This window comes from Mobula hypostoma, chromosome 12 (genome assembly GCF_963921235.1).
Source record: "Mobula hypostoma chromosome 12, sMobHyp1.1, whole genome shotgun sequence".
NCBI lineage: Eukaryota > Metazoa > Chordata > Chondrichthyes > Myliobatiformes > Myliobatidae > Mobula > Mobula hypostoma.
Genome location: NC_086108.1, coordinates 65664923 through 65685864, shown reverse-complemented (window position 1 = coordinate 65685864; position 20942 = coordinate 65664923). Strand labels below are relative to the sequence as shown.

Below are 20942 nucleotides of genomic sequence, written 5' to 3'. Positions count from 1 at the left end.
CAGATTAGGTCAGAATAACATCTTATCTCAACAACTAATCTATACATTGACTTTAATTTGCCTGTGTAAAAGTCTAAACTTGTTGATTCCAGCCTGCATATTCATGTTACCTCAACTCACTTTACCATGCAATTGTTCGTAGTGATCAATAATTTTGCTGCTTCAAACAACTTTGATTCCTCGATAATTTCACACTTTGTGTGTTCTTAGTGCAGTAACTTACAGAATAATGCAAGAGAAGCAGGAAGAGATCTAAAACTTCTCTCTAGTTTATTCAAGGTTCATATTAATCCTTGCACATGTGCACAATGATACATACACAATTCAAAACATCAAACACTGACATAAAACATAATTAAATTACATATAGAACTAAACTAATATCCACTGTCTAATCTCATACATAAAGAATAACCATCAGTGAGATATGCTTGATCTGTGGGATCACAGCCTAGCAAGAGCAATAATTTTGGAGAGGAGGGGGCAAAGTTGAACTAGGAAGTAATTAGAAACAGAAAGCACATATACTGTAACTCTTTATAATGTCCTGAAAGGTTCTAAGTTGAATTACAATTGAATTAACTTTCAGAGCATCAACTCACATATTAACAAATTTCCTTCACTTTCCATAAAACTATCTTGTATTTACACTGAAATGAAATAAAATTCAAAACACCACTTATCAGAAACAATTATTGTATTAAATAAATTGATCTGGTAAACTATTTTTGCAATATTATATCTCTCAAATTTATTATTTTTGTCAAAATTTATAATTAAATGTTTAACTGAATATGCAAAAATTGTTCAGGCAAAAACCTATTTTGAGATGTAGATTTGAGTGGGAACAGAAGGTGATATTCACCACCACAAAGAATCATGTACAGACACTAGAGATGTGAATGTATTATAATCTGTTTCATTAAAATGGAAGCAACATGAAGTCCCGTAGCAAAATAGATTTTTTTACTCTATCTTTCTGTGTCACTTCTTTAAATCACAAAAGAGTTCCTTATATTTATGTGACAAAATATGGCACTAACCTCTGCTGTTATAGTTTTGAATAAATATTACTAACATCCTACCTGAACTTCTCATTCAAGTCCACTCTGAGAAATGCTTGAGCTGGGAATAATGGACCACATGCTTGAAAGTGTGATTCCTGTACAAGAAGCTCCTAATTTCAGTTATTTGTCCTGAACATTGTAAATAGAGAGCCAAAGGCACAATGCAGTGAGTCTGCCGAAGGAGATAAGTGAGGCTAAAATGGCCCCAGGCTGTATGATACTGGAATACTTAATGTGACCACAGGCATAATCTGTTTATTTTTCAAAAAAAATACTTCACATATGCCAACTTAGAAAAGCAGAAACTAATCAAATTCCCAAAAGGCTGTTAGCTTAAGAACAAAGGTGACATGTAAAAGCAAAGAGAGTGGATTGGTCCTCAGATTGGTTATTACCCACGAAGCATTCAACCAATATTACTACAGTAGACACAAGTTAAAAGACGAAAATGAATCTCAGGGTTGTACATGGTGACGTATATGTACTTCGATTATAAATTGATTTTGAACTTTGAAGTAGCAGTCAGCACCTACATGATTAAATCATTTGGAGTTTGTAGTTACTGAGGGCACTAAAAAATTCCTGATGGACATTACGAAATCTTCGACTTTTGATATGAATTGTGCTGCATTTAGTGAGGCTCTATGCCTAATGTGATTGAGAATGTGCATTTTTAACAATTTAGGTAAAGCTCTAACCCCATTTATTTTTTATTTGAAATGTGGTGATTTAACAACTGCAAAGATAATAACTCTCAAATAGATGGAGTTGATCCATTCTCATCGGGGAATATCTACCTTATCTCAGAAAGGCAGCTGCACCAAAAAATCAAAAATCTTCCTATGATACAATTCTTAAATAAAGATAGAAAATAATGGAAAATTACAACACGTTGGACAGAAAGATATAGTTAACATTTCAGATCTGAAATTTTCATCGGACATAGAGAGAAAAAAGTTTGTTTTCATTTGCAAAGAGGATAGCATAGGGTGGAGAAGACAAAGAAAAGAAGGAAGATATTCCCTTTTAACCTAGGATCCAATGGACACTACTTCCCACACTGAGTTAGAAGAGAGGATCGTGAGCTTGTTTTCAATATATTTTTAACCATAAGGTCACAGACAACAAAAGCGAGAAAATAATGGGTGATTGGTTCCAGGCCTGTTTTCTGACTAATTCATATTGTCAATCTATAATACCTGTTGAAAAGGTTAATTAAGCCTGTACATTACTGGAAAATGAGTTAAAGTAGGTAAATGGCATGTAAGATATTTTCTCTAAGCAGTTAGAAATATTCAACAGTGAAAGCTGTTTTTTAAAATTTCATGAGACTCAACATGCTCTCATATTGTAAATATACGCAATTCGTTACCATGACAAGGAAGTTAAAAAAAATTCAAACACAAGTCACAATCAGGATCTGAAAAAAATCAAAATAAATTGTTCAAAAAATATTGTACACAGTGAAAAAGAGGAGTAAAATCAATTAATTAAATCCATATGGGTTCTACAAAGATTGGGTAATCTGTTCAAACAGATCATTGCCACAACTATGAAAACCAAAATCTATACCTATGTATCCAATATCAGGCTCAGGCACTCCAGAGTCAGCAATTTATTATAGCAACATGGTACACAATATGAAAGCACTTAGTGAGATTTCTCAAGAAGCTGCAGCTGGGTTAGATTAATAGGCAGTTTTTTTTCGCAAGTCCAAAGCACAGTGATTGACACTCAGTAGTTTGGTTATTCCTCCCTTCAACAGAGCAACACTGATAAATACTATAATGCAATAAAAGAAAAGAAAATCAGGTCCAAAGTCAGACAAACATAGTTTAATTACATTCCTGCTTTTGGCAATGCAACACCATTTCCTGGCAGAATTTAAACAGATATATCAGGATTAATCATGGCCACATTGTAATCTTCATGACAACACTGTTAACGTTACAGTTCCTTTCTGCTTTTTCAGAATAGCGACAGCCTGTTCATGTGTGACGCCTTCCAAACTTTCCCCATTTACTGCTAAAATCTGATCTCCTCGCTTTAACCTGTTGTCATCTGTTGCTGCTCCCTGCAAAAGGCCAACAGTAAAAAAATCAATAAGATGTAAGTTCCTCTCAGTCTGGAACAAATTATTAGGGTGGGGGTGATAGGGTACTAGTTCCGAAAGATGGAAGTTCTACTAATCTGGTTATAAAAACTCATAAGAAAATTAAATTATTGAATGAGATGCAATTGAGATTTTAACAATGTGCCATAACTGCTGCTAAACGACTACTCTAGCATTGAAAAGCTAAATGTATGAGGGGTCAAATTCCCTTAGAATAATTATTTCAAACTACCATTATTGTTTAAAAAATGTCAAAGATTCAGTAGTCTCAAAGTGTGAATTTTTTTCTTATTTCCATTCTGAGTGGCCAATCCCTTATTGTGAGGTTACAACTCCTAGTGCTGAATATCACAGCAGGGAATAGGCCAAGGCTCCTTAATTTCTCCTCAGATGACAAACCCTTATTCAAATTATTGGCGTTTGTTTTCAGTATTGGCTCCACAGATAGAGTATTTAAAATTTCCTCCATATCAAAAATCAATCCCTCTTTTAGGTCAGACTTTGTAAAAATAAAAATCTATCTTAACCATACAAATCAGAAATTATTAATAGAAAAACTACTCATCCAGCTTTCTGGGAAAAATCCTAAATTAAGTGACAAGGCCAAAGCCTTCTTTCGATCGATCCAACAGTCCTTTGGGAACGTTTGCATAATCTCATTTTGTTACTGGAAAACAGTTTCAGATTAAATTGGTGATCTTAAATGTAATGAAAGGAGAGATGGTTTATGAAACCCTGTAACAGAAACGTGTCTACATCCAGTTTGCTTTGGAAAAATAGAATTTGAATATGAACATAAGTATACCTTAGAAGAATAATTCAACAATAATTAATTCTCTCTTTTCTTTCATGTAATGTTTAAATATTAGCCAAAAATTAAACATATGTTTACAGAATTACCTTAGCAAACACTGTTTTAACATAGATCGGCAGATCTCCGTGGGGACTTCCGTGTCCTCCAACAATACTGAATCCCAGTCCATCCGGTCCCTTCTCTAACGTTATGTTCATGCACTGTGGTGACCTGAATCAGAAAATGATTAGTTAGTCACAATATTTCTGTCCATGACTTTATTTTTATTATGAGAGCACAGGCTGTCCTGTGCTTTCGTAAAGGAAGAGCATGCAGAGGCTCACGGGACAGGGAAAAAAAGTGTGAAAGCAGAAAAACCTTAGTATATAGAGGGCCTAGCAGCAGAAGCAGGACAATCAGCAGGGTGTGGCAGCAAGCAGAAGCTGCACGACACCACCAAGAAACTGTCTGGCAAGTACATTAAGTCTGAGAGGCCAGTCAAAGTTCCTGCATGACTCCCTTGTCCATTCGTCCCTCCCCACTGATCTCCCTCCTGGCACTTATCCTTACAAGTGGAACAAGTATTACACCTGCCGCTACATCTCTTCTCTCACTACCATTCAGGGCCTGAAACAGTCCTTCCAGGTGAGGCGACACTTCACCCGTGAGTCTGTTCGGGTCATATTCTGTGTCCGGTGCTCCCAGTGTGGCCTCCTGTGTATCTGTGAGACCCGACGCAAGTTGAGAGTCTGCTTCACCGAACACCTACACTCTGTCCGCCAGATAAAGCAGGATCACCCATTTTAATTCCACTTCCCATTCCCATTCCGATATGTCTGTCCATGGCCTCCTCCACTGTCGTGATAAGGCCACACTTAGGCTGGAGGAACAACATCTTATATTCTGTTTGGGTAGCCTCCTATCCAAAGGCATGAACGTTGATTTTGCGAACTTCCATTATAGCCCCCCTCACCATTTCCCATCCCCTTTTCCCTCTCTCACGTTATCTCCTTCCCCGCTCATCGCCTCCCTCTGTTGCTCTTCCCCACTTTTCTTTCTTCCATGGTCTTCTGTCTCTTCACCAATTTACTTCCCAGCTCTTTATTTCATCCCCTCCCCTTCCAAGTTTCACCCATCACCTTGTGTATCTCCTCCGCGCCCCCCACCCCAACACCTTTTAAAGCTACTCCTCAGCTTTTTCTCTCCAGTCCTGCTGAAGGGTTTTGGCTCAAAACGTCGACTGTACTCTTTTCCATAGATGCTGCCTGGTCTGCTGAGTTCCTCCAGCATTTTGAGTGTGTTGCTCAGATTTCCAGCATCTGCAGATTTTCTCCTCTTTGTGTGTGGCACCACTGAGCCAGATTTTCATTCTCCCTCCTACATGCTGATTTGTCACCATCATTGATTTGGCCAGCAACTGTAGTGTTATCAGCGTTGTGCTTAGCCACACAGTCAGAAGTGTAAAGTGAGTAGAGAAGGGAGCTAGCACACAAGCACACAGCCTCTTGGTGCACCTGTGCTGATGGAGATTATGGAAGAGATGTTGTTGCCAATCTAATCTGACTGGGGTCTGCAAATGAAGAAATCAAGGATCAAAGAGGAGGAGGTATTGAGGCCTAGGTCTTGAAGCATTGATTATTTTTGAGGGGATGATAGCATTGAATACCGAGCTGTAGTCTATAAAGAGCACCCTGATATATGCAGCTTTGCTGTCCATATGTTCCAAGTTGAGTGAAGTGCCAATGAAATTGCATCTACTGTGGACCTGTTGTGCCGGTAGGAAAACTGGAGCAGATCCAAGTCGTTTGTTACGCAGGAGTTGATATATTTCATCATCAACCTCTCAAACCACTTCATCACAGTGGACGTAAGTGCGATTGGACAATAGGCGGACAATAGTTATTGAGGCAGGTTACCATGTTCTTTTTGGGTAGCGGTATGACTGAAACCTGCTTGACCTCAGACTACCGAAGCAAGAAGCTGAAGATGTTGGGGAACATTCCAGCCAGTTGATCAGCACAGATCTTTAGTACTCAGCCAAGTACCTCTGCGTTTTGACAGTCAAACGTGCATAGAAGTCATTAAGCTCATCTGCAAGCAAACCCCTGTTGTCACCTATGTTGCTTGATCTCACTTGGTAAGAGGTAATAGCATTCAGACCCTGCCACAGCTGTTGAGAAACCTTCAGTGATTCATGTTTTGTCCGGAATTGCCACTTTGCCCAGGTGATGACTTTCCGGAGATCATACCTGGACCTCTTGTATCATACTTGATCACTAGAGCTGAATACCTCTGATCTGGCCCTCATGCTCAAGGGAAGTCTACTTGAAGAGGTTGTTGCCTTCAACTATCACCCAGCTCAAGAACATCTGGTGCTCCAAGGAGCTGTCATCATGTACTAAGATCAGGCTGTTCAACTCCAATATGAAGTCAGTTCTTCTGTACAAAGCAGAGACATGGAGGACAACAAAGTCTGTCATCAGGAAAGTGCAGAACTGCATTAGTAGCCATCTGAGGAAAATCCTCCAGATCCGATGGCCAGATGTCATCAGCAACATTGGTCAATGGCTGAAAACACACCAGTTATCAGTGCAAGAAGAATTAAGGAAAAGAATTTGGTGATGGATAGGACATGTAACCAAGTACCAACATCACAAGGCAAGTGCTAATGTGGAATCCCCAGTGAAAGCAGAAGAGATGCTTCATCCTCTCCAAAGCCTCAACATCCTTCCCATAGTATATACAATTCCCCAGATGTGGCCTAAGAGTTTCATAAAGCTGCAACACAACTTCCCGACTTTTGAACACAATGCCTGGACCAATAAAGGCAAGCATGCCATGTGCCTTTCTTAACCACCCTATCAACCCTACCACCCTTTCATTACATTTAATCTACCAAGGTACAACACTTCACATTTGTTTGGGTTCAACTACATCTGCCATTTCTCCACTCATATCTGCAATTAATCTATATCCCGCTGTATTTTTTGCCAGTCTACTACACTATCCACAACACCACCAATTTTTGTATCATCTGCAAACTTATTAACCCATCTACATTTTCATCTAAACAACAGGAATTCTGCAGATGCTGGAAATTCAAGCAACACATATCAAAGTTGCTGGTGAACGCAGCAGGCCAAGCAGCATCTATAGGAAGAGGCGCAGTCGACGTTTCAGGCCGAGACCCTTCGTCAGGACTAACTGAAGGAAGAGTGAGTAAGGGATTTGAAAGCTGGAGGGGGAGGGGGAGATCCAAAATGATAGGAGAAGACAGGAGGGGGAGGGATGGAGCCGAGAGCTGGACAGGTGATAGGCAGAAGGGGATACGAGAGGATCATGGGACAGGAGGGCCGGGAAGAAAGACGGGGGGGGGGGTGACCCAGAGGATGGGCAAGAGGTATATGTCTACTATAAGCCTACTGACTCTCACAGCTATCTGGACTATTCCTCTTCTCACCCTGTCTCTTGCAAAAACGCCATCCCCTTCTCGCAATTCCTCCGTCTCCGCCGCATCTGCTCTCAGGATGAGGCTTTTCATTCTAGGACGAGGGAGATGTCTTCATTTTTTAAAGAAAGGGGCTTCCCTTCCTCCACTATCAACTCTGCTCTTAAACGCATCTCCCCCATTTCACGTACATCTGCTCTCACTCCATCCTCCCACCACCCCACTAGGAATAGGGTTCCCCTGGTCCTCACCTACCACCCCACCAGCCTCCGGGTCCAACATATTATTCTCCGTAACTTCCGCCACCTCCAACGGGATCCCACCACTAAGCATATCTTTCCCTCCCCCCCTCTCTCTGCATTCCACAGGGATCGCTCCCTACACAACTCCCTTGTCCATTCGTCCCCCCCATCCCTCCCCACTGATCTCCCTCCTGGCACTTATCCGTGTAAGCGGAACAAGTGCTACACATGCCCTTACACTTCCTCCCTTACCACCATTCAGGGCCCCAAACAGTCCTTCCAGGTGAGGCATCACTTCACCTGTGAGTCGACTGGGGTGATATACTGCGTCCGGTGCTCCCGATGTGGCCTTTTATATATTGGTGAGACCCGACGCAGACTGGGAGACCGCTTTGCTGAACATCTACGCTCTGTCCGCCAGAGAAAGCAGGATCTCCCAGTGGCCACACATTTTAATTCCACATCCCATTCCCATTCTGACATGTCTATCCACGGCCTCCTCTACTGTAAAGATGAAGCCACACTCAGGTTGGAGGAACAACACCTTATATTCCATATGGGTAGCCTCCAACCTGATGGCATGAACATTGACTTCTCTAACTTCCGCTAGGCCCCACCTCCCCCTCGTACCCCATCTGTTACTCTTTTTTATGCACACATTCTTTCTCTCACTCTCCTTTTTCTCCCTCTGTCCCTCTGAATATACCTCTTGCCCATCCTCTGGGTCACCCCCCCCGTCTTTCTTCCCGGACCTCCTGTCCCATGATCCTCTCGTATCCCCTTCTGCCTATCACCTGTCCAGCTCTCGGCTCCATCCCTCCCCCTCCTGTCTTCTCCTATCATTTTGGATCTCCCCCTCCCCCTCCAGCTTTCAAATCCCTTACTCACTCTTCCTTCAGTTAGTCCTGACGAAGGGTCTCGGCCTGAAACGTCGACTGCGCCTCTTCCTATAGATGCTGCTTGGCCTGCTGCGTTCACCAGCAACTTTGATGTGTGTTACATTTTCATCTATGTCATTTATATAAATCATAAACAGCAGAGCTCCCACTACAGATCCCTGCAGAACACCATAAATAACAGATCTCCATCTAGAATAAACCCACTACCCTCTGTTTTCTACGGGCAAGCCAGTTATGAATTTAGTAATATGGTAATTAATGGCATCAGAAGTACATAGGACTGATAAGGAAAAACAAATACTACATGTGGAGGGAGAGGGGAAACCAGTTCTGGTGTTTATGGGAATGAACATATGTACAGTAGTACAGTACATTAGACTTTTGCATTTAATAATATAACGGGAGCTCATTCGTAAGTAGAGGTGTCTGTATACCAGGTGTTCATAACCGGCGTAAAGCCCACACTACAATTCTGACCAAGATATTATTCACAGTTTCACAAATTTAGAACAGAAAATACTTTAAAGACATTGATATGTCATCAGCCATTAAGAGCAAGCTGATGACATATTAAGCTCATTTCTAAGTCAGGTGATAAGTCCAAAACTCTACAAACAAGTCCAACATTGATCAAGGTAAATTGGAAGAGATGCTCAGATCAGATGACAGAATGGATTTAGATTGGTTTTATTTGTCACGTGCATGTCAAAACATACAATAAAATGCATCTTTTGTGCCAACGAACTATTCATCCAAGATGTGCTGGAGGCAGCTTGCAAGTGTCACCATGGCTCCACCACCAACATAGCATGATCACAACCTACTAGCCGCAGTCCGTACGACTTTGGGATGTGGGAGGAAACCAGAGGACTTGGAACCAGCGGGTATGCAGAGAACATACAAGCTCCTAACAGACAGTGGCAGGAATTGTACACCAATTGGTGATCGCTGGCACTGAAAAGAATTGTGCTAGCCACTACACTACCATGAAGCCCAAAGCTTATGCTTGTGCAGAGTGAGGGGTTAGAATATTGTGTAATATTCAAAAGGTTGAGTAATTAAAGTGACCATACATTTCGTGAGTTTTTTGCCTTATATTTTGGTATTTCATGTTAACATATTTTAATACATCAAGTTTAGGGATATTTAAATTTTTGATTCATTCTGTTTTTAATTGATATTTCACATCACTGCTGTTATGTTAGTTTTTGAAGGTTTTTAAAAAAAATTATAATATTTTATGTAACATAACCTTGTTTCTTATATATCCCCATATTTTCCTACTGATCTGTTTGCTTCATATATTGTTTATTCTACAAGACATTTCCCCCATTCTGTATGTAAAGAGTAAGGGAACTTTAGAGAATAGGTAATTGCTTATGTTGGCCTCAAGAAAAATAATGACAGTTTTGTGAGTGGCCTCAAGGATCTTTTTAAGGACTACTGGTTTCCCTGATCAATGGTTTTTATATAATGGTTAGTACTTACCTGATACCATATTTTACCATTTGTGAAAACTTTGAGTGATGTCTTATGTTTGGCTTATGACTCTATTTACATATTTACATTGATTATTTAAAGATAGGCTTTTCAACCATTTTTCGCCTCATTTGAAAACCCAATCAATTAAGCCTCGAGGATTTTTTGTGTGGCCAGGCTTTTACGTGAAATGGAAGGCAAACATCAAATTCTCAAATTATTACTGCCTGAAATAGAAACTCAGAATGCTTTGCAGGGAAAAGAAAATGTAGTTTTGCATTAGCAAGAGTGCAATTTACATTGTTATACTGAGATTAATATCAGTACTTTAAATGTCACTCATGGCTCAAAAGATAACACTTTTGCTTCAGCTAGAAAGCTCTACTTCATTTGCAATCTGGTGAAATCCATGCTGACACCCTAGTAGGAGGTAAAATCTTTCAGATGAGATATTAACCCTGCTCTCTCAGACAAACATATAAGCTTCCAAAGCACTAAGTTGAATATTAATCAGGAAGTTATTGCCCATTTCCTGATCAATGTTCAATTCACCCACAAAAATTAAAAAGAAACAGATCAGTGGAGAGTCATGTCCTCTTCTCATTACCCACATCAGGAGGTACAGGGCCCTGAAGACCAACACTCAGTGTTTTAGGAACAGGTTCTTCAGATTTCTAAATGGTCCATGAAGACCTGCACTGTGCTGTAATGTTCTATGTAACCCACAAGCATGATCTCGTTATTCCACTTTTGCACAATGTTTTTATTGTAAATTATTCCTACTGGTTATTTTTATTAGCCATAGGTGCATGTTTTTCTGTATGTTTTTGGCCTTCTGCTAAGTAACCCATCAAGGTTTGGCATGCTGTGAATTCATAAATGTTCTTCTGCACACCACTGTTGTAACGCATGGTTACTTGAATTACCGCCGCCTTCCTGTCAGCTTGAACCAGTCTGGCCATTCTCCTCTGACCTCTCATTAATTAACTGCCACTCACTGGATGTTATTTTTGTCTCCCATGCCATTCTCTGTGAACCCTAGAAAATGTTGTGTGTGAATACCCCAGATCAGCAGTTTTTGAGATACTCAAACCATCCCATCATCCCGACAATCAAAGTCACTTAAATATCATTTTTTTCCAACATTCTAATGTTTGGTCTGAACAACAAATGAACCTCTTGACCATGTCTGTATGTTTTTATGCATTGAGCTGCTGTTGCAACTGATTAGATATTTGCATTATTGAGCAAGAGTACAGGTGTACCTAATAAAGTGGCCACTGAGTTCATAGTAATTTTTTATGCCTGCACTACAGTTCCCACAAAACAACACATTTCATGACTGATGCCAATAAGCAATGACTAGTGGCAATAAATCTGATTCTGATTCTGGTTATCAGCAAATTCTTGTCTGTGGGACATAACTTTGTTAATTGGTAATATTCTTAGCTCAAGCTTCTTACATATGGCTTAGGGTTAGTAAGCTGTGAAATGCTATATGGCTCCCAGCACAATCCTTGGACTGTGTTGGTCGTTGACACAAACAACACACTTCACTGCGTGCTTTGATGTACATGTGACAAATAAAGCTCATCCCTTTAGTCTACACATCAAGTTTTATTGCAGAATTTGGGCTCAAAAGTTTAATACTTCAAAGCAATACTGAGGCATCATTGTAGTCTTGGTTATGCTTTAGGCTAAACTATGGGTTTGACTGCACTTGCAGTTCTGGAAATATAAAGCATCTGGTACAATATTCAAAAGCTGTGACACAGCAATACAGGCAACATTCTTCTCATTGAAATAAATCAACCAAAAACTGGTATTTCAATTGTGGATCTTTGCATTAGAAAACTGATTGCACAAAAACATTTAGTAATGTCATTTCAATAAATATAATTTGGAATGACTCTGATAAAAGTGATCAAATACTATATAATACAAACTCTGTTTTAATTTTTGCTACATCATTAGTGACCTGGTGAGACCCGGTGAGATCAGAGTTACAAAACCCTGAACTGGTACAGGTGCAAACACGAGGAAATTCTGCAGATGCTGGAAATTCAAGCAACACACATCAAAGTTGCTGGTGAACGCAGCAGGCCAGGCAGCATCTCTAGGAAGAGGTACAGTTGACGTTTCAGGCCGAGACCCTTCGTCAGGACTCGTCAGGGTCTCGGCTCGAAACATCGACTGTACCTCTTCCTAGAGATGCTGCCTGGCCTGCTGCGTTCACCAGCAACTTTGATGTGTGTTACTGGCACAGGTGTTTGGGTTTCAGCCACTGTTGCCTCAATTTGCAACTTGAACTCAATTCTGTTCTTTCAACAACATTAACCCTTCTGGTGTATTTATGTACACTCTATAAACTAATCATAAAAGAAGGGTATATTTCATGGATATTTTCTGAATAATGTTCCCTTCTTAATGCCAGACTGTTTGCTCCACAGAAGTATGGTACACATTTTTTAATGAAATAATATTTTTGTACAATAAGATAGAAGACAATACTTTTGTGCATGAAAAATATGCATCTCTTAGCTCAGAATATCTCACATGCTTACAGTGTTCAAAAACGATTTACTCTATACTTACTCTGGATCTTCCACTAGAATGTCAGATGGTGAATTCAAGTTGGAGTTAGTTGTCATGTTTTGAAGCTGACTTGCAATAGCAGTAATATTTGTGTCAGCTATAACCTGAAGAAAATGCAAAAAAAAAAGAGGCCACTGTTATCTAAAAATAGAATATAGAATAAGATTAATGAACAGCCAGCACCACCAGTTACTACAGACATAATGCTATCAGTTAAAATGGCCCAATGTAACTCCAGTGGTAGCTACCTTTAGCTTTCAGGAAGCAAGTGCTTACTGGACACAAAGGACGACAATTTGCTTGTTTAGATATATTGAAATTATGATCTCCTTAACACAAACCTCAAAAATATTATTACTGATTTGAAATAATATTGACTTACAGGACTTACACAAATTCACAGGGAATGTGAGATAAATAGCAATTTAATCGGTTTTTGGTAGTGTCAATTGCAAGTATGTTTTTGACTCTTTGAAAGGAGAACATTGGCTAAGGAAGCCAAGGGCCTTGTTTCTCTTTGAATAATTTTACGTGCTCAATAACAGCCCCAAGAATCATCGGAGAGAATAAGCAGGATCTCATAAGAATGACTGCAACCCAACATTACTGTACCTCAAATGAGACAATATAGTGTGATATTTATTTCTGAAACTGTACAGCTGAACTCTAGAACGACAATGTAGATAAGACCCAGGAAACGTCAGCAAGGGAGGAAAGCAGATAGGGAGGAAAAGTATCACCATTCTAAAAGGAAATTAGAGTAGTTAAAGATCCATTTTCTGGGTTTTTCAAAAACGATACACTCTTTGATCATGGAATTCTAAAACTTATTGTTGACCACAATCTCTTATCAGTTTTCAAAACAGTTGACAATGCCACATCTACTCCCTTCCATTATTCAGATATATGGAACTTCCTCTTCCTGATGTTATTTCCAGACAGAAGCTCTCCTTCCATCTGCATGCTGACAATGTCTAACAGTAGGCTCTCCATGGTTACTTTATATTTCCACAATGGCTTTCATGTTGTTTAACTTCCAATTTGTGAATAATTTAAAATACACTCAATCTGAGATGTATTCAACCCGAATATAAAGACGACCAAAGCTACCACATTCAGTTCATCCCACCCTTACCTTTCATGGATCTGAATGTGTGGAGGTGCATGCAACTAATGGCTAACAATGACATATTCAGGCAGTGCTGGTGTCCACTGGCAAAAATGTGGTGGGGACTAAGGTGGAGGATCAGAGGGTCCTTGGGGTCTGAGTCCATAGGACACTCAAAGCTGCTGCGCAGGTTGACTCTGTGGTTAAGAAGGTGTATGGTGCATTGGCCTTCATCAATCATGGGACTGAGTTTAGGAGCCGAGAGGTAATGTTGCAGCTATATAGGACCCTGGTCAGACTCCACTTGGAGTACTGTGCTCAGTTCTGGTCGCCTCACTATAGGAAGGATGTGGAAACCATAGAAAGGGTGCAGAGAAGACTTACAAGGATGTTGCCTTATGAGAATAGGTTGAGTGAACTCGGCCTTCTTTCCTTGGAGCAACTGAGGATGAGAGGTGATCTGATAGAGGTGTATATGATGATGAGAGGCATTGATCATGTGGATAGTCAAAGACTTTTTCCCAGGGCTGAAATGGCTAGCACGAGAGAGCACAGTTTTAAGATGCTTGGAAGTAGGTAGAGAGAAGATGTCAGGGTTAAATTTTTTATGCAGAGAGTGGTGAGCGCGTGGAATGGGCTGCCGGTGACGGTGGTGGAGGCAGACACGATAGGGTCTTTTAAGAGACTCCTGACAGGTACACGGAGCTCAGAAAAATAGAAGGCTATGGGTAGCCTTAGGTAATTTCTAAGGTAGGGACATGTTCGGCACAGCTTCGTGGGCCGAAGGGCCTGTACTGTGCTGTAGGTTTTCTATGTTTCTAAGGTGGACATTCTGACAGGAGGTAAGTTGTGGGATTTGAATGAAACATGAACATTTTATCTTTTCTAGTTTGAGCAAGTCGGAGCAGATTATGGTCAAGAGTAGTGGCATTGGTCTTTCGAAATTGATTGTTGCCATTGCTTGCTTTCATGCGATCCATAGAGTATTTTGTCCATTTTTTATTAAAGTCTAAAATTAAACATGTAAAATATGAAATCCCAATTACTAAGAAATCTGATGGTGTAATAGAATCAAATAAACCCAAAAGCAATAACAGAAAATTATTTACTTTATTTAAAAATGTATTAAAACATTATTTGACTTCTTCAGTTCATTAAAAAAAATTTAGCCAAAGAATCCAGCTGCAGAATGAAATATAGAGAAAAAACAAAACATTTCTTCTCTCTGCTAGAAAAAATAATGTTATGTAAAGGGTAAAAAATGCATCCCAATGGGTGAAAAAGTCCCTATTAACAGATCTGCTGTGGTTTGTACACAACATCAACAAACACCCTCAGCCGTTCCTTATCTCATTACTACACCTGCTATACAAACAGATTAAATCGTGCAAAAACCAAGCAAGCCTACAGACACAGGGGGTTAGGAGGTGGTAATTGCTCCCTAGAGACCCTAATCTTTAGTTAACAAATAGCATTTTTAAACTCTTAACATTCTATTGAAGACAGGCAGATAATCAACCAACATCCTTGTCTTTTGCATGAATGAATGCAATTATCTGACCTTCTGGTTAGAATATGGCCGAAAAGCTGATAGCAAATACATGTTGTTTACTAATGACAAGCTACTGTGGATTATCTGTGCAATACATACACATTAGAACAATTGTAAAAAAAAATTAAATGCTGCTTAAGCACTCTTGATTAAAGTTCTGCAAAATGTAAAACTGTAGCTTTGCTCAAAAGACCTGTGGAAACATTAAATTCTGGTTTCTCTGCAGCATTGTTCTTGTAATTTTATGGTAACAGTTTGATATTATGAGGCTCTTTCTTCACCAAGTAATATGCAAATTACATCTTTTCCTCACTGTTTTTCTCCCTTCTTCATTAAGCAATTTTAAGTCATATAAATTTGAACTCAGTCCAAGGTTACAGCAACATGAGACAGGCACACAGATCTGAAGCTAGAAAATATGGGTCACATGTACCAATTTACATATGTTATAGCAAAATGCAGTCCAGCAGTGTGAGAGATCCAGCCAAATCAAGTACAGAGATGCATCCACACAGAAGCTGATGGGTTGTGATGCCTGGGAAAACTAGGTATTTCTGGCTGGTAAATAGGAGGATCGGACCTATTACTCATGTGCACTGGAGAGAACCCTAGTCCATAAAAATAGAAGATACAGTCATCAAAGTTTTGTATCTATTTCTCTCACTGAAGCAGCTTATGGGTTCAGCTGCTGAATACATGAAGTTCCAAGGCAACTTCTCTGCTCCTCATATATTTCAAAAGCATTAGGAACGTATCCCAATTAATATGAAGCTCAATACCTAACAAGCTATGTGAAAAATGAATGCACCAACAATGTGCTAATATGTCAGCATGTATTCTAAACAGAATTGACATCTCCTCGACATGGAGATCAACAACTAGTGCACAATGACACCATAGATGTGGGCAAATGAATCTAAACACTGTGAAGGTAAAACACAGAAGCAAGCATACAAAACAAGGTAGTAGCAGTCAGTTAGTTGATCTTAAAATTGGACTGTAGTCAATGAAAGACCAATGAAATCAGTCACTGTTGTCAACTTGCAAATTGTCTTTCACATGTGTCAGAATAGTGAGTGAATGTATAATGCTTCTCAAGTAATTTGACACTGCCACTCAATTTAAAAATTAATACGTAATCAACATTCTGTAAGATGTGACTCTGGAGGATTCCAGAAGCCATTAAACTGTGTTAAAGGAAAACTGACTGCTTAGAGAAAGGTTAATTTTTTTTAGATGAGGGACAGATATTCTCATATGTGAAACCACTCATATGGTTCAGGTGACACTCATTCAAAGGCATTTCCCGTATTTTTACTTTACTTGGCGTCAATTCTACTATTAAGATGCAAACAATGCAATATTTAAGTCATAGCATAATTTGTTTATGTTAGTAGAAGTTCTTAATTACTTTTGTTATTGTTTTCAATACAAAATAGCACCAGGAAAATGTTTCATCAACAGTATCATTAACTTATGACAAAAGCTAAGAAACTGAGCCTGGCATGTGTTTATTCTGATATAGAGAATATACAATTGAACCTAATGGAGTTGAAACTTGAGACTGAAATAAATTATAGGCTGGTAGTTTGGCTGTTACCAAAACAACTGTAATAAACAAATACTAAGGGCATAAAATCTTCAATACTTTTGTTTACCGAAATTCCAAATGAAATATTTCATACTTCTAATTTACTATTATAGTTTAAAACACTGTAGCACTTATAAAACAATATTTATTATCTTTGTGCTTCAATTGAGAAATCAGTGGCTATTAAGCTGACTCTGATTCAAACTGTAAGACTTTCGTAGGAAAGCAAGAAATACAAATCTTAAGGGCAATAAGCATTATTGTCCACTTATTAGTTACACTTGTTATAATTCACATAAGTATGCACCTGATCATTAGAGTTGTTACATGGGTGGCACTGAAATATCTAGATACCACAGATCTAAACACTGCCAAATCCTGTGTGATTCACAGACTGGAATCCTTATCCCTGTTTGACGTGCTAATGTTTGCCAGCAATACTCTGCTGCTGCTTTTGAATGGGTGTTATCTACTGCATGCAGCCGTTGCTGCCATTATTTCAGTACCTGAAGGATAATGCTTCCGTAGGCATTCTTCAATAGATTAACTGCTTCTGCATGAGACAGTTCATCCAGGGGCTGCCCATTAATGCTGACAATCCGATCCCCAACCTAATATTAAAAAAAGAAAATTATTTGCAAGGAAATTAATTTCAAATGGAAAATTAACATTCACAGATCTGGATTAGTTGTTATTTTGATTAAAATTCCAATTTCTTGGAGTTTTACTGTAATTATTTCCTGCAAATAGCTTTACACATTTGGAAATAGATGCGTGCATGCCATGAAACCACTGAAGCAGGGCAAACCTAAAATTTCACAAACTGGACTTCCAAAGTTTCATATTTATATGTATGCATTGAGGGAACAGTTATAAGGGCATCATCCTTAAGTTACAAGATTGAAAGGTGTGAGACTTGAAGTTTAAAAGGACTTAGGTTTGTCTTTGAAATCTCTGTTTGTGCTCCTTGTTTGGTTTCACAATAATCAGTTTAGACAATATAATGAAAAACAAGTCCTTAAGATTTAATGGCACATTTTACTCAGCTGCCATTTCACTTTAAGGTAGAACATTTCCTAATTCAATCAATGGGCACTGAGCTGTTGCCAGGCATTTCCTCTTAGAAGAACAAGAATCACCCTTTGACACCTCCTTGCAAAATTTTAACACAACACTGAAGGCATCTGAGGATAGGTCATTGCAAACCTGTTTTGCTACAGGTGGTATTTGGCATAGATGCTGGAAAACAACCACAACAATTAAAGGTCAATGTAACTTTTCAGGATAAACTAGCTCACACATTAACTCTTTTTCCAGAAAGCTGTTGCAAACTTACTTGTTTAGATGCTCCTAAACAAGGATGAATAATTACGATAACTGGGACTGGGCTTAAAAGAACATCAATTAAGTGGTGAATAATAATGCATCTGTTATTGAAAAGGAATGTTGGGCTGGCTGTAATAAGTTTTTATTTTACATAAAATATAGTTAGAAGAGTTAATTCAGTGTAACTCTCGCTTCGGCTAATGGCTTAATATAGGGGATGATAGTCACCTGGCCCAGCCAAACTTAGAATTCTCGTTTGGGTGGATGCTGTGCGATGTGTCCCCTGTTACAAATCAGTACCACAAAATAACAAACAGTACACAATATGCAGTCAAACGATTGAGCTTTATAATTCTTAATTTGACTATATGGTTAGTAAAGAAAACAAAAAAAGAAAAAGGGCCCATTCTCATGAAACAGTCTAATGTGCAACGTTGGAGCTCACTGATAAGGCCGTTCGTCCACCATCGGCCTCCTCCGATCATCGGTGACCATCGGACCCTCGCTCCAAGTCCACTCTGCCCGGCAGTCTACCAACTCTCTCCATTCGCGCCTTCTCTCCTCATCTCTCTCTGGCAAAAGACCGCGAATTCCCGGCTCCCAGACACACAAGAAAGAACAACATCCCGCTCATTGGCTAACATGCCTCATTATCTCCAGTCATAACCCAAACATTTCTGCTACAGAGGAACCATTAACTTAGCAGTGGAACATTACAGAGAAGTCATTACATTAGCAGTGAAACCTTACAGCATGTTACACTCCCCCCCCACTAAACTTAGTCATGTCCTCATGACATTGAGATAATTCACCAACCCTTCCTGCAAAACACTAAGTCCAATCCAGGTGCACAAGGCAGTGACATAGTGCCCCAAAACGGTAGGGGTCACACTCTGCTCCCCTGGTGCTATGTAGGCCAGCCTATCTGGTGGTCTCCTAACTCTCTGAGACCTCTGCACCCCCTCACCTAACTCTTCAGGTTCAGACACTACTGGGGACTGTACCCTGCTGACGGAGCCCTGCTGCACCTCCAGCACATTCTCCTCTTCCTCTACCTCTCTGATCAGCTCATCAAAAGATGGGGGTGGGTGCGTCTTACGAGACTGTCGGAGACCCCAAGCAATCAGGTCCTGGGACTGGGCGCTCTGGTTATCTGGTCCATTCTTAACTGATCCACCTCAGCCGCCTGAATGACCGCTCTGCGCCGCAAGCAGTTTAGCTGCCTCTCTAGCCGAAAGATAAAAACAGAAAGCTTCTCCCCCTTCTCCTGAGGCATATTCTGAAACTCCACCATGAACTCCATTGGGCTTCCTGTCCGGCCAAAAGCATTGTCCAGTGCTTGCATGTGATTGACAGCTGTCGCTATGGGACACTTTTTAACCTGATGGCTCTCAACATGTCAACGGCCCGCCCATTCAAACTTTCAATCAATCTCTGTTGCTTTATGTCATCAGAGCAGTGCCAGTCATCTAATAACTGAGAGGTTCACTCTGCCCGAGCCTCATACTCCTCCTGCCCTTTAGGGGTGTGCGTTATTCCAGAGAATAGGTGGAGCCTACCATAGCTGGGACCTTGAACCTGATTTTTCCATTTATTTGCAGTAAAGGTAAGGGCGGATACTAACTCAGAATTCTCACTCTTCACCGAGGGACGCGGACTAATTAGACATTCCAAATGCAACCGCTCCTTCCCCTCACTCCTTAGAAACGATCGTACCCTGTCTTTGAAATCTCTGGCCCCAGCTACCGCTATATCAACGCTGGTCTGCATTAAAACGAGAGCTGCGCCCGCCATTTCATCAAACCTCCGCCCACAATCACAACTTTAACAGTACTTAACAGGTGAATTACCAATTCATCCGGAGTATGAATATCTACCCCACTCAGGATAATCACACAGCATCCAACAGAATCAATCCCAAACGTAGCCCCCACAATTGTAACTCTCGCTTTGGCTAGCGGCTTAATATAGGGGATGATAGTCCCCCGGCCCGGCCAAATTTAAGAAATCTCATTTGGGTGGATGCTGTGCGATGTGTTCCCCTATTACAAATCAGTACCACAAAATAACAAACAGTACACAATATGCGATCAAACGACTGAGCTTTATAATTCTTACTTTGACTGTATGGTTAGTAAAGAAAACAAAAAAAAAGAAAAAGGGCCTATTCTCATGAAACAGTCTAATGCGCAACATTGGAGCTCACTGATAAAGCCGTTCGTCCACCATCGACCTCCTCCGATCATCGCTGACCTTTGGAACCTCGCTCCAAGTCCACTCCATCCGGTGGTCTACCAACTCTCTCATCTTTCCATGGCAAAAGACTGCAAATTCCTGGCTCCCAGTTTACACAAGAAAGAACAACATCCCACTAATTGGCTAACATGCCCCGTTATCTCCAGTCATAATGCAAACATTTCTGCTACAGAAAAACCATTACATTAGCAGTGAAACCTTACAGCGTGTTACATCAGTAATATGACTTAATACCTGATTTTGACTGTGGTCCACAATGCAAACATTTATCAGCATGGTTAGATTATTATATGAGCTCTTTATTTTTGGTCTTTTCTTGCATCCATAGGTTTACTTTTAACTATACTGAAAGAAGTTTAACTAAGAGGCAATAGTTAGATTTCAGCAGCAATGTGAAAAGATGTGATCAAAGTGGAAAGATTAGGAGAGGTATAATGTAGGAAATCATAAATATAAGAAGAATGTGAACTACT

The 20942-nt window shown here is 39.9% G+C and overlaps 1 protein-coding gene across 5 annotated transcripts in view; it reads right to left on the bottom strand.

The window, feature by feature from the left end:
• Positions 1-255: 255 nt before the first annotated feature.
• The window catches only part of LOC134354873 (inaD-like protein), a 332069-nt gene continuing 311382 nt past the window's right edge, over positions 256-20942 (bottom strand). For all 5 annotated transcript variants that reach the window (XM_063064296.1, XM_063064298.1, XM_063064297.1 and 2 more), the window contains exons 45-48: positions 17394-17498; positions 12637-12740; positions 4081-4204; positions 256-3141 (exon numbers count right to left, since the gene is read on the bottom strand). In XM_063064296.1, coding sequence (XP_062920366.1) covers positions 2995-3141; positions 4081-4204; positions 12637-12740; positions 17394-17498 — 480 coding nt within the window. In that variant the 3' untranslated portion in view covers positions 256-2994. The remainder of the gene's footprint in view (positions 3142-4080; positions 4205-12636; positions 12741-17393; positions 17499-20942) is intronic.